This window comes from Antechinus flavipes, chromosome 3, assembly GCF_016432865.1.
Source record: "Antechinus flavipes isolate AdamAnt ecotype Samford, QLD, Australia chromosome 3, AdamAnt_v2, whole genome shotgun sequence".
Taxonomy (NCBI): Eukaryota; Metazoa; Chordata; class Mammalia; order Dasyuromorphia; family Dasyuridae; genus Antechinus; species Antechinus flavipes.
This window is the reverse complement of record NC_067400.1, coordinates 37,198,851-37,220,956: the sequence shown is the minus strand read 5'-3', so window position 1 is coordinate 37,220,956 and position 22,106 is coordinate 37,198,851. Positions and strand designations below refer to the sequence as shown.

At 37.8% G+C, this 22,106-nt stretch overlaps 2 protein-coding genes across 2 annotated transcripts in view; one reads left to right on the top strand and one right to left on the bottom strand.

Annotated features, from left to right (window-relative positions):
* The window catches only part of GNB4 (G protein subunit beta 4), a 46,514-nt gene extending 43,596 nt beyond the window's left edge, over nucleotides 1-2,918 (top strand). The window contains exons 9-10 of the mRNA XM_051983209.1: nucleotides 302-518; nucleotides 2,719-2,918. Of these exons, the coding sequence (XP_051839169.1) occupies nucleotides 302-518; nucleotides 2,719-2,825 (324 nt within the window). The 3' untranslated portion in view covers nucleotides 2,826-2,918. The remainder of the gene's footprint in view (nucleotides 1-301; nucleotides 519-2,718) is intronic.
* A 5,312-nt stretch (nucleotides 2,919-8,230) lies between these two features.
* MFN1 (mitofusin 1) overlaps nucleotides 8,231-22,106 on the bottom strand; it is a 39,821-nt gene continuing 25,945 nt past the window's right edge. The window contains exons 10-18 of the mRNA XM_051983207.1: nucleotides 21,414-21,535; nucleotides 20,404-20,530; nucleotides 20,208-20,312; nucleotides 19,198-19,300; nucleotides 18,632-18,861; nucleotides 17,410-17,562; nucleotides 13,110-13,306; nucleotides 10,451-10,585; nucleotides 8,231-9,907 (exon numbers count right to left, since the gene is read on the bottom strand). Of these exons, the coding sequence (XP_051839167.1) occupies nucleotides 9,838-9,907; nucleotides 10,451-10,585; nucleotides 13,110-13,306; nucleotides 17,410-17,562; nucleotides 18,632-18,861; nucleotides 19,198-19,300; nucleotides 20,208-20,312; nucleotides 20,404-20,530; nucleotides 21,414-21,535 (1,242 nt within the window). The 3' untranslated portion in view covers nucleotides 8,231-9,837. The remainder of the gene's footprint in view (nucleotides 9,908-10,450; nucleotides 10,586-13,109; nucleotides 13,307-17,409; nucleotides 17,563-18,631; nucleotides 18,862-19,197; nucleotides 19,301-20,207; nucleotides 20,313-20,403; nucleotides 20,531-21,413; nucleotides 21,536-22,106) is intronic.

Below are 22,106 nucleotides of genomic sequence, written 5' to 3'. Positions count from 1 at the left end.
AATTGATAGCCATGCCTAATCACATACGAAATTGGATTCCCCACCTTTGTCGTCTGCCCTAAGGCCAGTGTTTCAGACTTGTTTTGGTTAGAACTTTTCTGACTTTTTTCTTTTATCACTCCCTCAGGCCTTTATATATTTTTAACATGCTTTTAATTTTTATTTAATTTTTTAAATATTTTAAAATATTTTAAATATATTTTTTAATATTTTTAAAGATGAACTTCTTGGATCGGAAGTGTTTAATAAAAGCCTCAAGATTTCTCCCCATGGCTAATAATCATTTCTGAATCTTCTTCAGTTCTTCCCCAACGGACACGCCTTTGCCACGGGCTCGGATGACGCCACTTGCCGCCTCTTTGACCTCCGGGCCGACCAAGAGTTGATGATGTACTCCCATGATAATATCATCTGTGGCATCACTTCTGTCGCCTTCTCCAAAAGCGGGCGCCTCTTGCTAGCTGGTTATGACGACTTTAACTGCAACGTATGGGACACGTTGAAAGGAGAACGAGCAGGTTGGTAAATAATTTCAGAATAGGATTTTCCTCCTCTGGGAACGAGGGGGTTGGATGAGGTCCCTCGGCCTCTCACATCCCTTCCAAGTCTAAGCGAATCTCCCGAGATCTTTTTGTCCCCCACACTTAGCCCGCCGCCGCCAGGCTCTCTCTGAGTGACAAAGCGGGACCTGAATGCCTGCGGCCCTGACCTGGGGAGGGACATCTCGCCGGCGTCGGTGAGGCCCCCTTGAGGCCGTCTCCAGCGCTTCCTCCAACCTGCGCTCGCCTTGCTCCCCACTCTGGGCTTCAGTCTTTTCTGGGCATCCTGGAGGTTGTGCTGTCTCCTCCCTCCTCTTACCTGACCAATCACAGCCTAGTAGCTTCCCGCCCACACTTGGCGCCTGTACTTGTTTTGCTCCCCATTGACTGGCTCCTGACCTCGTCTTTTGGCTCTCGCCAGAGATGTCAGTGCTCTATTTCTTTCAGACCTGAGTTTAAGTGTGACCTTAGACACACACCATGTGACCCTAGTCAAGTTTCCCTCAGCTTCCTCTTCTGTTAAATGGGGCTAACAATAGCACCTATCTCAACGAATTGTTAGGAGGAATAACTTTTGTGAACTTGGCACTGTGCCTAGCACGTAGTAGGTGCTCAATAAATGCTTTTTCCATGCCTGTTGGACTTCTGGGTCTCCCCTGCTAGGTTGTGATTTAGGTCATGCCCATGGGTGCCCCACTACCAGCACCCTGTCAGCACCCTGTCTAGGCCTTCTGCCTGTGTGATCCCATCAGCCCTCATGGGCTCAGTTCTCCCTGGCAGGGGCTTCCACCATCTCTGTAACCAGCCCTGATCTTCCAAGTTCTATAATCCCATATCCCCAGTTGCCTGATGGATATTTTAAACCGCTTGTCCTGTAGATATCTTAAATTCAACATGCCCAGGACCGATTTCATACCTTACCCCCAACCCTGTGATTACACTGGGGATACCACCTCCTCCCCCTCGGGCCAGCCTCATGCGCACTCTCCGTGCTCACTGCACGTGTCCCTGCGTTGTCAGAGACACCGATCTAATCCAGGCTCTCACTGTAATAACTTTGCCTCAGCTCTCTCCTCACTACCCCATCTTGTCTTGTGCCAGGAGTTTTCCTGAAGCCTGGCTCCTCCTTTCCCATTCAGAGAACTCCCCTGCCTGGCTCCTTCCACACTTGCCTTCCTTTCCCATACTCCACAGCCCCGCTCTGCTGCTCTACTTTGTTTCTTGGCCACGGTGCTCCATCCCCCGGCTCCTTCCAGGACCTTCCCCTCCTGATTTCCTTCAGGTCTCAGCTTATCCTGCCTCCATAGAGTTTCCCTGAGCCGGAGGGGGGGGAAGGGGTGTCGGAGCATGGTCATGGACTTCCAGGGAGGGGAGGGTGCTGTCCTTCAGTGCCTGTGGGAAGCCATCCAGAGCCCCCGACTCTACCCCTCTTTCAAGCCTCTTTCAAGTACAAGAGGAAATGACTTTCAGAAAGACACAGAAAAGAAGGGGTTGAGAGAAAGGAAGGGCCGAGGTGGGAGAGCCCCCAAGAGATGACTGGGGATGGAAATGGGAGCTTCTGCTGGGGGGAGATTCCCAGTTTGAGAGAAACAATATAGGAATCTGTTGAGGGTGGGAGGGTAGAGGGACAGAATTTATTTATTCAGTTCTTATTGTGGATTCAGACACTGTGCTAATTGCTGGGAATAAAAATACAAGCAAAAGCAGACCTTTCATTCTATTGAAAGACATTACATAAAGCAGGAGCTGAAACAGAACCAAGATAAATGCCAAACATGATGGATTATGTTGTTCAGGAGTTCTAATTAGTATCCTGGGATGGAGGTTACATGGTGTTTGCCAGGATACAGGAGGAGGGTCAGTAGCCACAGCATCCAAGAAAGATATGAAAGAGGGAAAGAAATCCCAGGAACCTTTGGTGTCTGTGATGCAGGATGCTCCCATCGGTATTGGATCATTCATAACAGAAGTGAAGGATTTTTTCTACTTAGAATTTTGTTTTTATTCACAAGGTGGTAAATACTATTCTAGTGAATTCAAAGGGCTCTTACATTATTTTAAATGTATGTTTGGATGTAGGATGTAAATATTTTGAAATTCCCCCTACTTTGACATGATTCAATTTTAAGCTTTATTGGTACAAGTTCTAACTTTTTCTTTCCCTTCCTTATTCTTTTAGGTGTTCTTGCTGGCCATGATAACCGTGTCAGCTGTTTAGGTGTTACTGATGATGGCATGGCTGTAGCAACAGGATCTTGGGACAGTTTTCTTAGAATCTGGAATTAACTGTGTTGTACTATGATTTACAAAATTCTCCATTGAGATCTGGAGAGATCAATGCTGCAGCCTGTAGCTGTGAAATAACATTTCTACCTTGTATTTGCAGGTGAAGTTTTTTTTTTTTCCCTATTCACTATTACACACACACACACACACACACACACACACACACACACACACACAATCTCTGTTTCTCTCACACACATAGGCTTTCTGTAAACTAGAAGAAAATAAAGTGAATGGGGGGAGGGGACCAGTGTATAAAATCATAGTGACAGGAAAGTAAATACAGACTGTTTTTGTTTTGGGAAATTTGGTTAGCTTGATCTGAGGAATTTCTGCTTGTGCTCAAAGTCTGCTAATTCTCTATTTCCTGGTTTGGAACAGAATGCACACACTATTGCAGCCTCTCCTGTAACATGTGTCTGTAAAATATGTTTTCTTTTTTTAAACTACATTTATAGCTTTGCGTCTTTCTGAATTGTCATTTTTTCTGAGTTTTTGGAGGATGAATCAAATGCTCTTTTTGAGGAAGCTAGGGTCTTTGTGAAATTGCTCCAGGTGGGAAGTGATGCCATGTCTTTGATATGTGATTGTTCCCATGCGTGGACACCACAGAAGGATGACCTCCTTTTTTTATCTTGTAAAATGAGCCCCAGTGATTCCATTCTTTTACCTAGAGCCTTACTTCTTTAGCACCTTCCTCTTAAACATTGAGGATATATTTCACCTTGTGGTTTCTGGTGCGTCCTTTAACACCAATGTTACTCCCCAGATTTAAGTGCCCACATTCATTTGGGACAGATGAACTGTGTAGAATCCTAGTAGTGCTCTCTACACTTGCCAAATAACCATTTTCTTTTCTAAGACTCTACAGGGAATTTTAGAATTGACTATTTTCAAAGAGTAAGTAGTAGACAAATGGCCAACATTCTTTGCACATTCGTTCTTCAAGGCCAGTTATAATACAATGACACTATGAGTGACATGTCCCACTGTGAACTTAACCAATTGAATTTCATCACACTGAGTTTTTAGGATATTTGGAAAATTGCGGTTTGGATTTTTTTGTTGTTCTTTGCCTCAGAGATTAAGAATGAGATGATGTTTCTCCTATAAACATGAGGATATTTCCCAGTATTTCACCTGAGTACATATGCCTGTTTTATGTATAATGTAGTAAGATAGCACTACATTTTGAATGAAGAGCATTATCCATGTCTGTAGGTCAGGAACCTTATTTAAAATCTTAAGTAAACTATATTTCTACAAATTTTATGACCTCTTCATTTAAAATTTAGCTTGGTGAAAATGGCCTGTGCCTTCACATTTTAGTAGATAGCAGTGGTCTGGTTACTTGTCTAAATATTCCCTCTAGTGCCAAGTGTATGTTTTTTAAGGCTATTTTGCTAGTAAAATAGCATATCTTAAGGCAGAGGAACCAATCTCAGCAGAGTTTTAAGTATGTTCATATAGTTGCTAAATTTCCTTACCAGTAAATTTATATTACTAGCATTGGATGTGCCACAAAAACTGGACTAAAGGACAGTAATCTTTCAGAAAAAGTCATTTATTGGTGATGTTGCATTGAGTGTGGGGAAATCCACTGTGGAATCATTTTTGTGCACATAAGGGCCCAAGATTCTATAAACGTGTTAGAGTCCACAGATTATTGCTGAGACCAGTGATCACTTGTCACTCCTAATGTCAGCACTTCCAAACTGTGCCTGTAAGTCTTTGTTTACAGATAGTTAAAGCGTGCCAACCACAATGAATGCAGTATCAATTCTCTATCAATCATATGCTACAAAAAGAAAACACTTAGGGTCAATTAGGGAAGTATAGGACCAAAATTATTCTACGCTATATAGAATTCCTACATTTTCATTGTTCTGTGTGATGACTTATGATTGGTGTGCTATACTAATTATGTAATGTTTATGTTATCTTCATAAAAGCTCTTTGAGGTCAGGCAGAATACAGATTTTAAAGGTGCATATGGTAAACTCTGGAATAATTTCATTTGGTTCAACATCATGAAAAAACGACTAAAAAGCATTTCTTCTGACAAGGGAAAACGTCCTTATAAATAAATGAGAAGTGCTCTCCAGCGGTTTTAAAGCTGCATGCCAGTAGCCATAATTGTCTTTGGCACTTGGCTAAGCCACAAGTGTTATAAAGTCACGAACAGATTTTTTTTTCTTGTGTTCATTTTAATAAACAATTTGAGTAGACCAGTTTAAAATTACTCTGATGACTTGAGTGATTAACAAATATTTGATAAGTTTACGCATATAATCTGTCAAAAAGTTATCTTCGTGCTGTGTTGAGCGACTGCCAATTGTGTCTGAGGCTGTGTTTTGGTAAATCTAAAATAGGTATTCTGACAGTTCCCTCAGTTTAAAAAACTGAATGGCAAAATTTGCCAATTACTAAATTTATCCGCAGATTGGGAGTCCACACCACTTCTTTTTGTTCTTGTTAATATTTCTAAAATCAGCCGGAAGGTACACACATGGATAATATGTTGCAGATCTCTAAATTTGTCAAAATCAAAACAATGCCATTCAAATCCCCTTTACATTTTGCATCAAAAATATTAGCAATTTTCTGATGACTGTTTCCCTAATCCTAAAGTTTAATCAACTGTTTCTTATTGTACTCTATCAATGATTGACATTTGAGCATAATGCACTTTATAATACTTCTGGCATCATGGGGTTCCTACAAATCTTTTAAAATTAGTTGCCTTTGCTTATTCATCTCCGGGATTTCACTGGAGCTGGTTAGCCAAGGGCCTAGTTTGTGTCACTTGAAGATAAACTTGTCTGCAGATTCAGAACTGTTGGGTTATGATGAGCAACCTGCGACACCTGCCGCCTCCAGAAAGGGTCTGCTCCATCCACGATGACAAGAGGAATTTAAAATGGCGTCTCTCATTATTGGTAGTTATGGCGTATTGGGCCACAGTAACACAAAATAAACTTGATCTTTTGTTTCTGATGAAGGGGGAACCCTTTCTGCTTTGGCCTCATAATTTAAAGGAGAAACTTTCAACTTTGGTTGAAGTTTCATTCTGTGCACTCTGAATTCATTTTTACATGAATCGCAAAGGAATGGATGGAGTCATTCCCCCAAATGGGACTAAAACAGTGATGCTGGAAGCCTGGTTCTAGTGACTACGAAGGGTTTCTTTCTAGAACTTTCCCAGCAGATGTTTCAAAAGACCATATCTAAGCACGAATGGTACAAGAGGACCTATTTCCAACATCCCATTTAGAGCCTTCTGTCAGTTTGGATTAGCGATGCTGAATGAACAGATCTTACAGTATATTATAACCTTTGAAGTTCAATAAATGTACCACTTGTCCCATTGTGACATCACATTTTATGTTTATGAGAGCATGAAAAACATTCCATTCTTTTTCTCTCTGTCAAAGGACAGTCAACGCCACTAGATTTTAGTGCTCTACTTTAAAATACTGGTTAGAATAGGTATGAATTAGTGAAAACAAATGCTTTCTCTGCTGTGTTCTAAAGCAGAGTGACTGGTTTTAAGATCGCATTTCATGTATAAATTAAGCAAGCATGGGCTGGTGGTGCACCTTGTATTCAGTAATCTGGCATGCATGCTGGTACAATTTCTTCCTACTCTTTGGAGACACCACAGGCCTTTTTATCCAGTTGCTGGTTATGTAAAATCCATGCAGAATGTTAATGCAGTGTTGTAATGGTAAAAATGTGTCAAGTGTTACTAATTAATTGCTGTAACTGATAACAAATTTAAATGTGCCTGACAAAATCTTGTGCCACACACAGTATGTTAGGTTTTTGACTAATATGGACTTCAGTGGAATAGTCTTTAGATATTTCCAGCCTTTGTTTTTACTTACACAATGGTGCTCTATTCCGTGTTTTTTCTCCTTTCAAAGAGGCATTCGAACACTTGTATTACATATATTACATCCAAAGGAGTCCAAATGTAATTGGTTTTTAAAAACTTTTGTTTTGCAGTCACTGTATAATGGTCAAATTTCCAATATATTTCTTCTCATCTTAGAACATTTGTTTTACACACTCTGTGCTGACTTGGACAGATAAGTCAGTAAATATAACAAAAGATGAATTGATTCCACACTGCCTTTGGAGTGTGTCCATATCCAGATAAAGTCTTAACAGCTTTAATTTAAGCTAATAAAAACCAGGGACTTGTGCCGTGCATTCTCCAATAGTGCTTTTGCATCAATGACTTCCCTGTGAAAATGGTCACTTGCTATGAACTTCTGTTTATAGCTTTTTCCAATGGATTTGATCTTTGTATTTGTACAGTGGCTCAGTGAAACATGTTGCCATGAGTTGATATTGTAACCAATAAACAAGTGCTTTTAACCAGATTCTTTGTAACAGAAGTGTCTTTTCCTCCCACGGCTTCTAGACCAACCAGTAGTAGTTGATAATTGTCCTGCTTGATGGGAGTGTGAAATTCTGCTTTTCTCAAGTCTTTCTTCAGTCTCTAAAGGGCACTTGCTATACAACATGGGCAGTGTTGGGAGCTAACATTAACCAACAGGGAATTAAGCTGATTAAGAATTTTGGTTGTTCCTTATTCTAGACCACCAGAATTCCAAGCTAGTTTATATGGATTTTAGGAAAGTCAATACCTCACAACTGTCATGAATTTACAAGAGATGGGACACCCATTATTCCTTCCAGCCCCCTCTTCCCGCCCCTCAAAAAAAAAAAAAGGGCAGTGAAGGTTTTCAGGAGGTCTTTTCATGGTACAGTGGTTGCTAAACACAATTATGGGAATTATTTAGATTTGTTTTAAGAATATTCTACCACCATCCCCTGAATTAGCAAGTGCTCCAGTCAAAATGCAGGATAGCTCTTTCCCTGAAGGTTCACATGTAACATATGTTCAGTTAATTACCACTCAGCAAGTCTGAGTATCAATCAGGCACGACTGCCAGAGAGGTTAGTTAGCCCTGCCATATGCCAGAGTCCTTGCCAAGATCACCACGGGGAAAGCAGAACCATGCAAGAGGACAAGGTGAGCGCAGTCTCTTCAAGATAGAAGCTTGTACCTCTTACAAATTTGGTGCCATTATAAATGTTTTCTAAATTCAGGCAAACAATGGGTATAGCTTTTATTTTTCCCTTGGAAACCTGAACAGCTATAAAATAACTGTAAAAAGTTTAGGATTATACAAAGTTTATAAATGATCTTGCAAACATACATAGAAAATTAACATCAAGTATCTGGCAAGTCTGAACCACATTAGTACTAAAATCACATAATTTCTGTGCAAGTTATAGGCTTTAGGATTGGGGGGTGGGAGGGAGAGGTTAATTTTGGTTTCTTAAGCCATCTTTTCCTATTTCCAACATGCACACAACAGACGTCCAGATAATCAGGTGGCAATTCTTTATTTCAAAGTACTGAAGGAAACGAATGACCGCTATGCTAATCAACCAAGTGGCAACCAAGCCACTGCACTGTCCACATGCATACAGGAGAGCCGGCTCATACTTGGGGCCAACCTGTGGCCCGAGGCGAGTGTGAACTCTAATCCGAGACTTGTTGCCACTTTTCCCATTCTTGAGTTGGGCCCTGTTAAGAGTTATCAGCAGTCTGTACAATTTAATGACTTTTCATTCAATTCTGGACCTGAATATTTTATTCTGTTAAACATTTAATTTGCATAAAAATATATAAATAATTTGAAAGACTTTTAATGGCCAAAAAACAATGCTATTTATTCTTTAAAAATACAGGCACACCTGCCTTTGAGAAAGTCGAATAATAAATAGCATTCAGAGCCTTAAAGGCACAAAAAGGGAAGCAGAGAATGAATAATCCCCCCCCCCAAAAAAAAATCCCTATTTACAGTAAAATGTTTTCAACAGAAAACTGCTCAGGCAGCCCAGGGAAAGAGCTCAGCTCTGGTACCTAAAATAAAAGAGTGGGAAATTCTGTTCTTGCCCCAATAAAATGTCAAACCTAGTCAGTACAGTAACCCCCGAGAGCAACAGAATTTTTCTTCATTCCTATATTAACTGTCAACTCCATTGTGGATATAAAAGCAAACTGGATGATTCACCATCTACTAAGCACATGAAAGCCTTGGTAAGACGAATTCAAACCACTTCAACTTCTGTCCAAACTAGCAAATTCACTTGGGATCAAATTAAAGGGCACCGGGCAATACTACTTAAACACAGTTCCACATGAAATCTCAGTCTATACAGGCAAGCACTCCTCATTTTTGTGCATCAAGGTACGCCTGTATAGCTCCCTGACACACTGGATTCTAACGGCTCTCTATGGCTGTTATTTGTATCAATCTGACACTTCTAACTTCATTTCAGGAGTTTTGTTGAAGGTGTTCCTTTACCAAAGAGAGGCAAATTACCCACAAAACCTCTTCTAAGTGAATGATAACTTGAAGATAAGACTTGTGATTAGGCAGTTGTAACAGGCAACAGTGAAAAACTTATTAATGTGACAAAACTTTGTTATTTGCATAAATAACACTTTAAGAAATCCTCCTCTTCTTGGCTAATAAATGGGTATTTAAAAAAAAATAAAAGACCGGTTACTCTCAATAAAAGAGGGCACTGAAAATTATTATTGGGAGGGGAGAAATGAGACTTTAGTGGCCTTTCTAATTCCTGGATGCCAGGAAGCAGGGTTTTTCAGAACCAAACAAAACCCTATTGCAGAGCTCAAGAGCCCATTCCCCAGCCATAGGTCTCTCAGTTAGTTGTGCTTCCTTTCACAAATTCATTATTTTAAATCAGCAAAAGATTTGGTTCTTTGCCCGCCCACCCTCACCCACATTACAACTAAGCATACAAACATACCACAGAACCATTGTTAAGAAACGCAAACACCTTGAGATAGTTCACTTCCAGAATCTAAACCCAGATTTGCAATTTTCAACAAGCACAGTCAATATAATTCATATTTAGAGTAATTTTTCTTCTGGTGCCACCAAAACCATCTGCTGAGATTCTTCTATTTACTTGGATGGAGAAACTGCTTCGTAAAATTCTCCAGATCGTTTTCAAGCCGAATTGCTTTATTTCTGTTTTTAAACAAAAGGTTACCAAAAATTAGCACATGGGTTCATGAAAATGGATTCATCCAATAATTTAGGGGAAAAAAAATGCTGCTCCTACTAGAGTTCTTGCCACTTAGAAGAGATTCAAGAGTTATTAGCAAAAATAACTGTATGGACATGTATACATATATTGTATTTAACATATACTTTAACATATATTGGTCTACCTGCCATCTAGAGAAGGGGAAAAGTTGGAACAAAAGATTTGGCAATTGTCAATGCTGTAAAATTACCCATGCATATATAACTTGTAAATAAAAAGCTATAATTAAAAAAAAAAAAAAGAACTTTATTCTAGATATTAAGAATATCATTAACATTTTTCCTATTGTCAAAATAGTTTATCTCACCCCAACTCAGATAGCAGCACAGAAAACTAAGTACTGTACCAATTAGTTAGTAAATGTCAGCATAACCCTCTTAATAAAAGAATTAAGAACTCTTCTTCCATTAAAAGCAATTGGAATAAAAAAATTCTTATGAAATATTTTTTCCTATGACTCATACCTTAAAAGTTTTGAATTGTTTTGTATTTTCTCCAACTGGTCTATTTCTTTGGACAGTCTAGAAATTTCGTCTTCCAACTGTTTCTGGGTAACATCAACTTGTTGACACAGGCGAGCAAAAGTCGTAGCCATTTCCCTTTTCAAGGAAGAAGATTAGGGAGAAAACTAATTTAGACCAGTCTGTTTTACTTATAACACCAAAATGAGAATTAAAGTTTAAAGATATAAAGTAAAAAGTAAAGTTATTTATATTAATGACAGCCAGTCACGGGAAAGTTATGAGATAAAAATCACACAGCTAAGTCGAACCTTGAGTCCCCCAGCCAAACACATCCCTCTTGGTTTATTTTCACTTTGCTTGCAGATACCAAGGCCATTGAAGAAACGTTGGTTTTTAACCAATATTCCTAAATGCCACAAGATGGAGCAGCACTCCTCTGCCAAAGGAAACAAAGTTTAAAACCAAATCCAACTTGCTCTTTTCTACAAGCAAAGAACTAGAAATTGAGATAATGCCCGTCAATTGGGGAATGGCTGAATAAAATGTGATATGTGATTATGATGGAATACTATTAAAAATGATGAGCAGGATGCTCTCAGAAAAACCTGGAAAGACCTGATGCAAAGTGAAATGTATTGTGTACAAAATAAAAGCAATATTACAAGGTGAACAACTGTGTGAATGGTTTAACTATTCTTGGCAACACTGATCCAAGATAACTCTGAAGGACTTATGATGAAAAATGCTATCCATTCCCAAAGAACAGAATAACGATTAAAATATACTTTAAAATTTTTTTCCTCAAGTGTTTTTCTGGTTGGAAGAGGAAAGGGAAGGATGTATTTTTTTCCCTAAATAATATTTATTGTGGAAATATTTTGCAACTACACATGTTACAGCCTATATTGAATGGAACTCAAAGTTTCTAAAATGAATGTCAAAGTTGTTTTTACATGAAATTAGGGAAATAGTAAATTTTTTAAAAATATACTCTTTAATATTATATTAAAAAAAAAAAACCTAAATGCAGCTTTGCAGAACAACTTTAGACTGTTCACCACAAACATGAAGAACAGAATCCTAGAACCACCAAGAGCAAAGAGCACTCACTGACCCCCAGTCAAGATGCTTACTAGCTCTTTGGGAAAGAAAATAACATCGGAATCTTAGCAGCCTTACATGTAAAATGAAGGTGATAAAACATGTTTACTAACTTTGGGTTTGGGGGGCCTTAAAATATTACTGTAATTTTGAGTTACTTCTCCCCCATTCCCACTCAAAAGCCATTGTTGTTAAGATCAGATTTTTGACCTGGCAAATTTTGGCCAGGAGGCAACTTGGCCCACCCAGGAGCTCTGGTCCTGAGAGTGTGCTCAGTTAAATTCTGATGCCCGGAGATAAACAGCTCACATTCTTGGCTTGCAGGTCTGAAGCCGATTCCTGTTTCCCTACCAGCACTGTCTGCTGATGATTTTCTTACCTTCTTTCAGAGAAAAGAACCACTCTCACATTAATGCCCTCTAGTTTAGTTTCATGAAACTTATTCATTAGTTTGCTAAGTCAGAGTGACATTTATTTAGTATTTTGTATTTCCCCAGAGAAAGAAAGGAAGCTGTGAGCCAACTCTCTTTTCACTGCAACAATCAAGTATGAGCAGTCAATGCTCCAACTCGGCAAAGTTCTGGCAACTCTGGTTATACAACAGGTAGACTGCCTGAAAATATCTCCCATACCCAATTACCTTCTTTACCCCCACACCTAGGGGCCTTGGGACAGGAGAGGCTTCCTGAATTCACTGCTACATGCAATTAATCCATTAAATTAAAGAACATTTTACATCCCATCTTCTGGGGCAAAGGTTAATGGTAATCAAATTGAGATTCTTGTCTGTTTTCCCTTTCTGATGGCTCTACATTTTTCCTGAGCTTTTTGGATTCTAAGCACTTCATTTTCTTGCTTGTTCTTAAAAAAGATGATTTATCTTGGAATACAGGCATTTACATGTTGACTGGGTTGACTGTGTAGGCAAGCATACTGCTAAGTGCTGGGAATACAAAAAGAGACAAAGACAGTTCCTGTCCTCAAGGAGCTTACAATCCAATGTAGAGACTGGTTGACTAAACCCAATTTTTAGATAGTATAGACTAGTAATACTCATCCATCAACATTAAAACGTGAAGCCAAGAGATATGACCAAGATTAACAAATACTTCTTCTCTATTAGTGAACAATGCTGCAGAAATCCGTTTCTGTCATCAAAATGCACACCAGAAAATCTCAATTGGAGGCCCTTTCAACTTTCATTGGTTTCCACTGATCAGATGTTTCCTAAATTTCTTGCTCACAGATGCTATAAACAGGCCAAAGATGAAATCGCGACAACATAATTTAGGAAAATCTGAAGAGATGAAGAGTTTTCATGTAGGAGTTATTTCAGTTCAGATCTAAGCCCGAGAAGAGCAAAGCGCACCATTTCAAAGTTCAGGCCCTGGATTTAAATTCTGGTTCTTTCTGCCCTCAGTGACCTCAGACATAATACTCAACTTGAGTCACAGTTTGCTCATTTGCAAAATTCAGACACAGAACTGGAACAGATTTCTATGGGGTCCAGATCCTGCCATTCCAATACTTTTATTAGACCAGACATTTTGTGACTTACTGCTGCACTTGATGGCTGCAATTAGCACTTGTGAAGCTAACAATCATCTGCAGTTTTTCAGTTGCATAGTTTACAAACTGCTGCTTGAAGGCTTTCTCCTTTGCTCGAGTGGTCCAAGTCAGCCGTTCGTAAAGATATAAAGCTCCATACATACTTAGGGAAATTGTTATAAGTTTCCAGCCCACTGTTTTCCAGATCTGCAAAGAAAACAATTATTCATTATTGTTAAAGAAATAGAAATGGAAGTACTACTTGGATCCTATTTGTTTCAAATTCCACCAAGGTTTTTTTAAAAATTAAAGAAAACAAACTAGAGAATCCAAGTCATTTTCCTCAGTGCATAAAGGACTAACTTCTCATCTACATTACACTCAACCTGTCAGCTAACTGCTAAATCAGAGGACTACAAAGATTTCACTGGTATCCTCCTCCTCAGGTTACCTATTCCTTATTTTGGAATCACTGGGAACTTGTATAGCAGCTAGAGAAATAGACTTTTTCCTTAAATTTGAGAATATATGATTACTAAATTAAAGGGAAAAAAAAGTTTTTTTGAGCCTTGAGTTTATCTGTAAAATGTACAACTAGCTTAGTCCTTTCAAGCTCCAAATCCAACTGTGATATTACTATAACACTGATTATCTCAGGCAACAACTAAGATAACAATCATTTTGATGCCATCCGTGCATCCCAGGAGCCACAAGAAATACTAAAGAATGAAATTCTGAAGAGGCAAAAGAAAGCAATTCCAGGAAAAATGGCATTTGTGTGAAGAAATTAATGTGGATACCCAGGAAACTCAAACAAATGAAATTTGCAAAACACATAAAGGAGGTGGGAGAGAGATCAGGCCACAGAGTACCTCAATAAAGAATACAAAGCATGGAATGAGCCAAGGCTGGAGTGGAAAGCTAAAAATAATGAAGACAACCTTAACTTGAGTAATAGTAAACATTAATAGGGAGAAAAGAAGGTCCTATGGCACAGTTCTGGTTTTGTTTTTGCTACTAAGGAAAACAACCATTGTAATAGCTAATATTTATAGAAGGTGGTGCTTTTAAGAATCTCATTTTACATTTGAGGAAGCTAAAGAGGCAAAAAGATGCCCAGTGTCACACACTCAGTGTCAGAACAGAAGTAAAATGACTTAACAGGTAGATGATATCAAGTGGACTAAAAGCACTTAGCTGCCCTTGATAAATTCAAGTCACCGTCAAAAAATAGCAACATTAAGGGACTACTAGTGAAGCTATGAAGTGAACAATTTGGAGCCCGCAATATCATCACCTATACACCAAAGAGATTAAGAGAGAAAGAACCCATGTGGACAGCACGTTTATAGCAGATATTTTTGTACTAGCAAAGAATGGGAAACTAGGAGGGAACCCATCACCCGGGAATGGCTGATTAAATGATGGTATATGTATGTAATGGAATACTGTGACATAAAAAATAATGATTGGGATAGTTAAAAGAAACATGGAAAGATCTGGATGAACTGATGAAGTAAAATGAGCAGAACCAAGAGAACGATACAGAAATAGTAGCACATTAAAAAACAAGTATTTAATGAATGTATACAAACTCTGGACCAGTACAATAATCAATCATGACTAGAGGACCAAAGAGATGGAAGTGAGTGACCTCCTTAAGAACAGAGAGGGGATGGATCCAGGGTGGCAGAGAATAGATTTGTTTTTAAGATCATTTTAGAGAAGTAACACGATACTAGAGAAGTACAAATGGCCCACTTATAAACAGCTTATGACTTTAGAAACTCTTGAATGTAATATCCTTTTCTTACAATGAGGAAACCGACATTAAGTGACTTGCCCATGGACATACAGCTCCTAAGTGACTAAGCCAGGTCTTTCTGACGCTATGTCCAGGACCACACCACTGAACTTCCAGATCAGTGACAACAGCTTCAATTCCTGAGAATCAGTAATGAGATGATTGGCAAATATCTAAAAAAGGCAACAGACTATAAAAAGGCAACATGACTTCAAGATCCAATCATGTCCCACTAACCTCATTCTCTTTTTTGAAGAGTAGATAAGAATGCTGAACATTACAAGCTTTTACTAGATTTTAGCAAAGCTTTTGGTAACTCAAATTATTTTTTAAATATAGGGTTTGCAAAGTGTTTTATCTGCCTTATCTCCTTTGATCCACTTAAGTATGAACAGTCACAATTATTATATCATTTTACAGGACAGAGTACTGGGCCAAGAGGTTAAATGATTTCCCTAGCCCCACAAGTAATGTGGCAGGATAGAAAACAAAATCTTTCTCTCAGTTCTGCACCATCTTTTACCCCCCAAACATTCATTTTTAAATTTCTAGTTCCTTATTATCTCTTCCTCTAGTCCCTTTCCCACTCACTGAGAAAGCAAGATATACAATACTCATTCTCCATAAAAATCATGGTAAAACACATTTCCATATTTCTAGCTATGCTGCAAGAACAAAGTAGAAAACATAGCCTTCACACTCTACACTCAAGAGTCCATCAGGTCTCTCTCTCTCTTTTTTTTTAATCTAAGACAACTGGGGTTAAGTGACTTGCCCAAGGTCACACAACTAGGAAGTGTCTTAGCCCAGATTTGAATTCAGGTCCTTCTGACTTGAGGGCTGATACTCTATCCACTGCACCATCTAGCTGCCTGCCCCTATCAGGTCTCTTTTTGGAGGCAAAAAGCATGGTTGTTAAAAGTTCCTGTAAACGGTTACAGATCATTACTGATCTGTACAACTATACAATTCTTAGGGAGAACATGGAGAGATACGGATTGACTAGATGACTAGTCTCAAAGAACATCTGTCAATTGTTCACTTAGGTCTCCAGTGAAGTACCCAATGGATCCAACTTAGCCCTGGGATATTTAATAATGAATTTGACAAAAACATAGAAGGCATGCCCATCAAATATGCAAATGTCACAAAGACCCAGGGAAAGTTAACACTCTCATGGCAACATCATATTTCAAAAGTATCTTGATAGACTAAGGAGCTGAATGTAAGAAGATGGAAATCAATAGAGATAAATACTTGGATATAGAAATAAATGAATTTTACCAATTTAAGATGGACAAGGCATGGTTAGGCAGCATTTTCTTCTGAAAAAGATTGGGGATGGGAAGGAAAGAAGGGGGGGGGGGCTAATGGGTTCCAAGTTCAACAAGTCAGAAGTGTGATATGGCAATTCAATAATACAGAAGATGAAGGTATAAGGAACTGGCAGTCCCAGTGGACTCTGCCATTTTCAGAACTCATGTCAAGTACTGGGTTCAGTTTAAGTTTTAAGGAACTTATGAAAAGTCAGTCGATGAGCTGAAGAATGTTTAAGGAGGGACACCAGAATGGCAAAAAGTCTAAATTCCATGTTATAAAAATGATCAATTAAAAGAAATGAAAATCTTAATTCTTGGGAAGAATGAAGACTGTGGGAGGGAAAGGAGGGGAGGTAATAGAGATGTTTAGAAAGATTGAAGAGCCATCACACAGAGAAGGGATTTTCTGCTTGGTCCTAGTGGGCAGAAGTAAACAAGAAAAGTTTCCTAAAGAAAAGCCTCCTCAAGAGGAAGGGGCTGCCTCTGAGTGGACTTCTTTCTTCATGGAGGTCTTCCTCCAAGCCAAGGCTGGAAGAATATTTGTTAGATGTCAGAGCTGAAGATTCCTTTCCTTTCACTTATAAGTGGAATTTTGACCACTGAAGTCCTTCCTAACTTTGAAATTTTGTGATTCTATGAAAAGGAACACTCTTCACAACTTTTTTGGGATGCATTAAATTTTCCTAGATGCTAGAGATAAACATAAATTTTTAAATTTCACTCTCTCTCAAACAAAATTCAATTCAAAGTAAATTCATTTTCTTTATCTCAAAATCTGACAGGATAAGTGTCCAAGAACTGCAACTCTTTGGGAGCTATTACTTCAACACATCTGGGGAATCTAGAGCTACAAAAACAAAATTATTCAAATTATTTTATTTTAAAAGATCACTGAAGCAAAATTTCAAAAAGTTTCATTTCATATTTATACTTTTCATATTACTAATCATGTAATTTTAAAACAAGTTCTTTAATACTGAAGACTGATACAGTCATTCATTTTTCATAAGATATTTCCATCTGTGATAAGACTTAGAGAATGTTATCACAATTGCATTTTTTTTTAACCTATAAACTTCCAAATATTACTGCTGGGCCTAGAATTAAGGGTACACCTTTTCCTGATCCTATAAAACACTCCTATCACAATGTTAGCAGTAGTTAAAAGACAGAATACTGTTACTTGCCACTCCTCCAACGACAATGATTCCCATAGAAGTCCTTGATGTTAAAGAAGCTAAGCCTGTTATTAAGGTAACCATCACTTCTTCCTGAGACGCCAGATCTGGGGTTGCAGCATTAGGAGGGGCAGAGGGAGTAGAAGCAATAGATCGAGGCACCTGGCAAACATGGAAGAACAAACAGAACAAAATGGTTACAGCATTTACAAAATGGCACTCTTGTAGTTCTCTCAAGGCAGCCTGGTTGAGGAGATAAAGTGAACCCATCTTATCTCCAAGTCCTGTAGTTCTCACAAAGTTGTTCCATTTTAGAAGGGAAAAAAATGGTCCCCCTCCCTGAGTAGATCATTAAGTTCTTCTGGGGAAAATGGAAAAGGAAGCACTAACAACAGTGCAGAAAGACTGCACTCTTTCCCCTCTCCCCATGTCCCACTCCTCTACACCAAATTTGAGAAATGAGCCAAGCCTGGTGGAATATGCCGCAGATTACAGACTCAACGTTCCGTGTCAGAAATGAATAATTTGGAATCATCCTGCATTTTGGCCTCATTAAAGCGTTTGAGAGTGGAGAGTCAGAAGGGAGCCTCCCTCCAGAGCTCTTCCCTCTAAATGGGCAGATTAATTATAATCCCCGCAAATATGCAGATATGGAAAGGTTGCCTTATTGCATGGAAAGAAAGACTGGCAACAGTGAGTAATCAGGAGTAGGAAGGGACCAGGTCCCAGGAGACATCGCTGGCATGATGGTGTGAGATATCAATGGCTGCCTTTCATTCTGTGGCCTTGCTATGTGCTGTCTCCCTGTGAGAGTATGTGTACAAACAGGGCCATACCTTCAGCATCTTATACATCATGGTCACAAAGGCACAAGATCCTCAAGAATTCAGGCAAATAAATCCCAAGGGCCAATGAAGAGGTCAGCGCCCAGTCATAACTATCCCATTCTGCAAGTCTAGGCCCCATCCTCCCCTTAAAATGTGTGCCAGAGATTAAAATTCAGACAGTAAAATCTTTAGAGACATAGAAATACCATCAAAACTTAAGGAGGATTGAGGACTCTGATTTCCAACTGTGCTAGAAAGAAGGTCTAGGGCTTATTTTCTCTTAAAGATGGTTGACACTAACAATCAAATCAAGTAGCTAGATTGAAAGCAACAGATCCGTATGCTAAAGATATGACAAATCAGAGTTTTAGTTTCTAGCAGAATTTTAACAAGTTTTATCTTACCTGAAAGATGGGCTCTGATAATCCTAAGAGTACCCTCTGGGCATTCGTAGGCCCCAGGAACCGGCTAACCAGAGATGACCAACCCAAGGAAAAACGAAATACAATATCTTCTTGAAAGTCAGAACACAACTTGTGACAATTCAGATCATAGCTGAGATCAAATTTCTTACAAGGGATTAATACATGGAGCTTATTTTGTATGCCAGCAGGAAGCAATGGCTTCAAATTTTCTAGAAAGCAAAATAAATAAATAAATAAATAAATGGCTCCTTTCAAGTATGAGCAGGTTTTGTGTGTATTTAAAAAGAAATGTCTAAAATATAGTAAGAGTATATTTGTTTTATCTCTTAAATATTAAAAAAAAAAAACTTCTTAACACTACATGAGAAAGCAGAAAAACTATTAAAATGTATAACTCTTAGAAATTAGAAAGCTCATAATTGGTAACAGAACTTCCAAATTTAACATAATACTCAAGGGCAAACACAAAACTTTTTAGCAAATGACAAAATAAGCCCTACAAATTTAAAATAAAAATCTACATCTCAGGACAACTAAGGTATTACCAATCATTTCCTGCTGCGATTGGTGCATTGAGGCATTGACTTCAGTGGAACAGCGATCAGCCAAATTTCTTCCCATACCATCTTCTATGTGCTTGTTTAGTTCCTGTTTTTAAATTTATATATTATTATTTTTCATAACTAGTTAAATCTGAGGTGTTATAAACTTTTTCATAATGTAAATCCCCCAAGACTGTAAAAGAAAAACTAACAAAATGTTTTACTTAAATCCAAGTTTCTCCATAGTTTCATAACCCAATCTTATTCTCCTTACACACACACACACACACACAAAATTCTGCTACTTTTAATCACCTGCTGCCAAGCTATATCACCTCACTATCATGTTTTTAAGGGGCAAAGCTTCTACTTGTTTTAACTTCAACTAAATTAAGCAAACATTTATTCTGCATCCATGTATAGGACAGTGAGTTCAAGTGGATGTGCTGACAATTCTAAAGTTGAAAATATATCAAAAAGAATAAAATGCTGAATAATATTTAAGCCAAGTTAGATATCATATGGAAAGGTAGGCTTAATGAACTCTATTCTATTGACAGGGCAATGATAAGTACAGTTGTAAGTCTGATGGGTGGATTTTTTTTGTCTTTTCTACAAGACTATATAAGTAGCTCATACATAAGTATAAATAGCTCATACACTTGATATACAGAAATAAAGACTATGTCCGGAGGGCTGTAAATCCATGCGTATCCTTTGACCTAACACCACCACTACTAGGCATGAATCCCAAAAGAGATTCGGAAAAACAAAAAAAAAAAAAGGGAAATTAATAATTTAAATAAAAACACATAATCTGGTTTATCCCCCATTCCTTTTTGATTACATGTTTGCCTTTCCAAAAAAGAAAAAAAGCCAATCAATAGAGGTTATATGGAGACTAAAATATGACAACTAGCCTTTCCTATGACTCCTTCCACCAAAGAGTATATCCAAATTATACAAAATAACAAAGAAACATCACTCCAAAGAACTGGAGCCATTAAACTTACAGTTTTATACACTTTAAGCACACTTGGAGAAGGATGAAAGTCAGAGCAAAACTCATCGACCAAAAGAGAAAGACGACAAATTTCATCTGTCATAGCACATGAAACCTGAAAGCAACAGAATGAATCATTCAACTTGGGAACATTTGTAAACACCACATTCCCAAGATAAGACCCGCAAAAATATTCTTAAACATACCTTGTTCTCTACCTCTGCAGTCACCTCTTTGATTTTTTTCTTAACATCTTGTGTTAAAAGGTTCATCTGATTTCTAATAAAATCCAATCTGTCGGTCTGGTCCTCCCTCTCCTCCAAGGAATAAATCCTAAGACAGCATTAAGAGACAACAACACACATTTAAGGGATGTATACAAAGAACAAAAGCAACTAAGCTAGCCTAAATCTGCTCACAAAAAAAAAAAATATATCTAATGGTTTAAAGCATTAAAAAAAAAAAAAAAAAAAACCCTAACAGGTGACAATTTATGTTAGGAATAAATTAGAATATGTGGTTAAAAACATGAAGGATCAAAATAAAATTAACTCAGTCATTGCTACTACTAAAAAGATAAGCTCCATGGATACTGGGATCACCCTCCTTTCTGATCTTCTGCAATGCTAGAAGCCAAGGAGGTACTGCAATATTGGATAAATCAGCAGGATTTCTGTCATAAATCATATCTTGTTTTCAAAGAAGTGTTTGAGAAATCTACAAAGAGTAAAGCAAACTAATTTATTGATCAATGGCCAAATGATAATTCTTATTCTTAAATTGTTACAACAGAACTCAAATTTCTTTGGTTTAATAATTTTATGCCACTATCGAGAAAATCTCTTTCCTTATGGAGAGGATCCACTCCTAAGAAAATTTTGATCATCCTGTTACCAGGCCTGATTCCCTTCATGTCTTTCTCTCATATCTTGCTAAACTGGCTTGTATTCTGGCTATATTTTCTGCCTTAATAAAAAAAAAAAAATTAGGAATCTCAATGACAATTGATTTTGTGTATCTAAAACTTACATTTGAGTCATGACTTCTTTGTAATATATTTCAACATTATCATCCATAAAAGGGCACAAGGAGATACTTAATAAATCAAAGACAATTTGGGGATATCATATATTTGAACATGTTAGATTTCTGACCATGAAATCTGTGTGATTACCAAAAATTAACATTCTTTCATTGGAATAAAATGAATCCATACCTTTTTTCTGCAGCTGCCACGTTTATTGCATCCATTATGTTTTTCACAGTATCTATTATCTGTTTAGCTCTGATAGTGTGCTGTTCAAACTTTGTTTTCACTGCTGACTGCGAGATACACTCCTGCGAGGGGCCCAAGCCACAACACATTACTGTAATTCCATCTCAACATGTTCAGGAATTTAAAACACAAAAACTTGCTGTTATCAAATTAAAATTCTCCCCTCCAAACAAACAAACAATAAACAATAAAAACAAAAACCCAAATAAATAGAAGTACCAAGCATTTGTAAACTCAAAATTTTAAAATATTTAACAGCAAGTCTATATATATATATATCTTTGTGTTATCTTTTCACAGTAATGTGCATTATCAATTGCATAACATAAAGATTATAAAAAGAAAATGGGTAAGTATGAAGACATAATGAGCTAAAAATTCCAACATAAAGAAGCATAATTTCTGTTATGTGATCTGCTTATTACTTGAACCTACTTAATCTCAACCTAATGTAGTCCAATTTTAGGACTACAATACAGGAAGTGTAAAATCTTTCCCTAGGGAGTTTCCCTTAAATTTTGTTAAGAATTCTATTCCTTAAAAAACTTAAGCTGAAATATGCTGTTTGTGAAAATGGCTAAAATCACAGATTTAAAACAAACTCAGATTTTCAAGACTTGCACAAAATTCCTG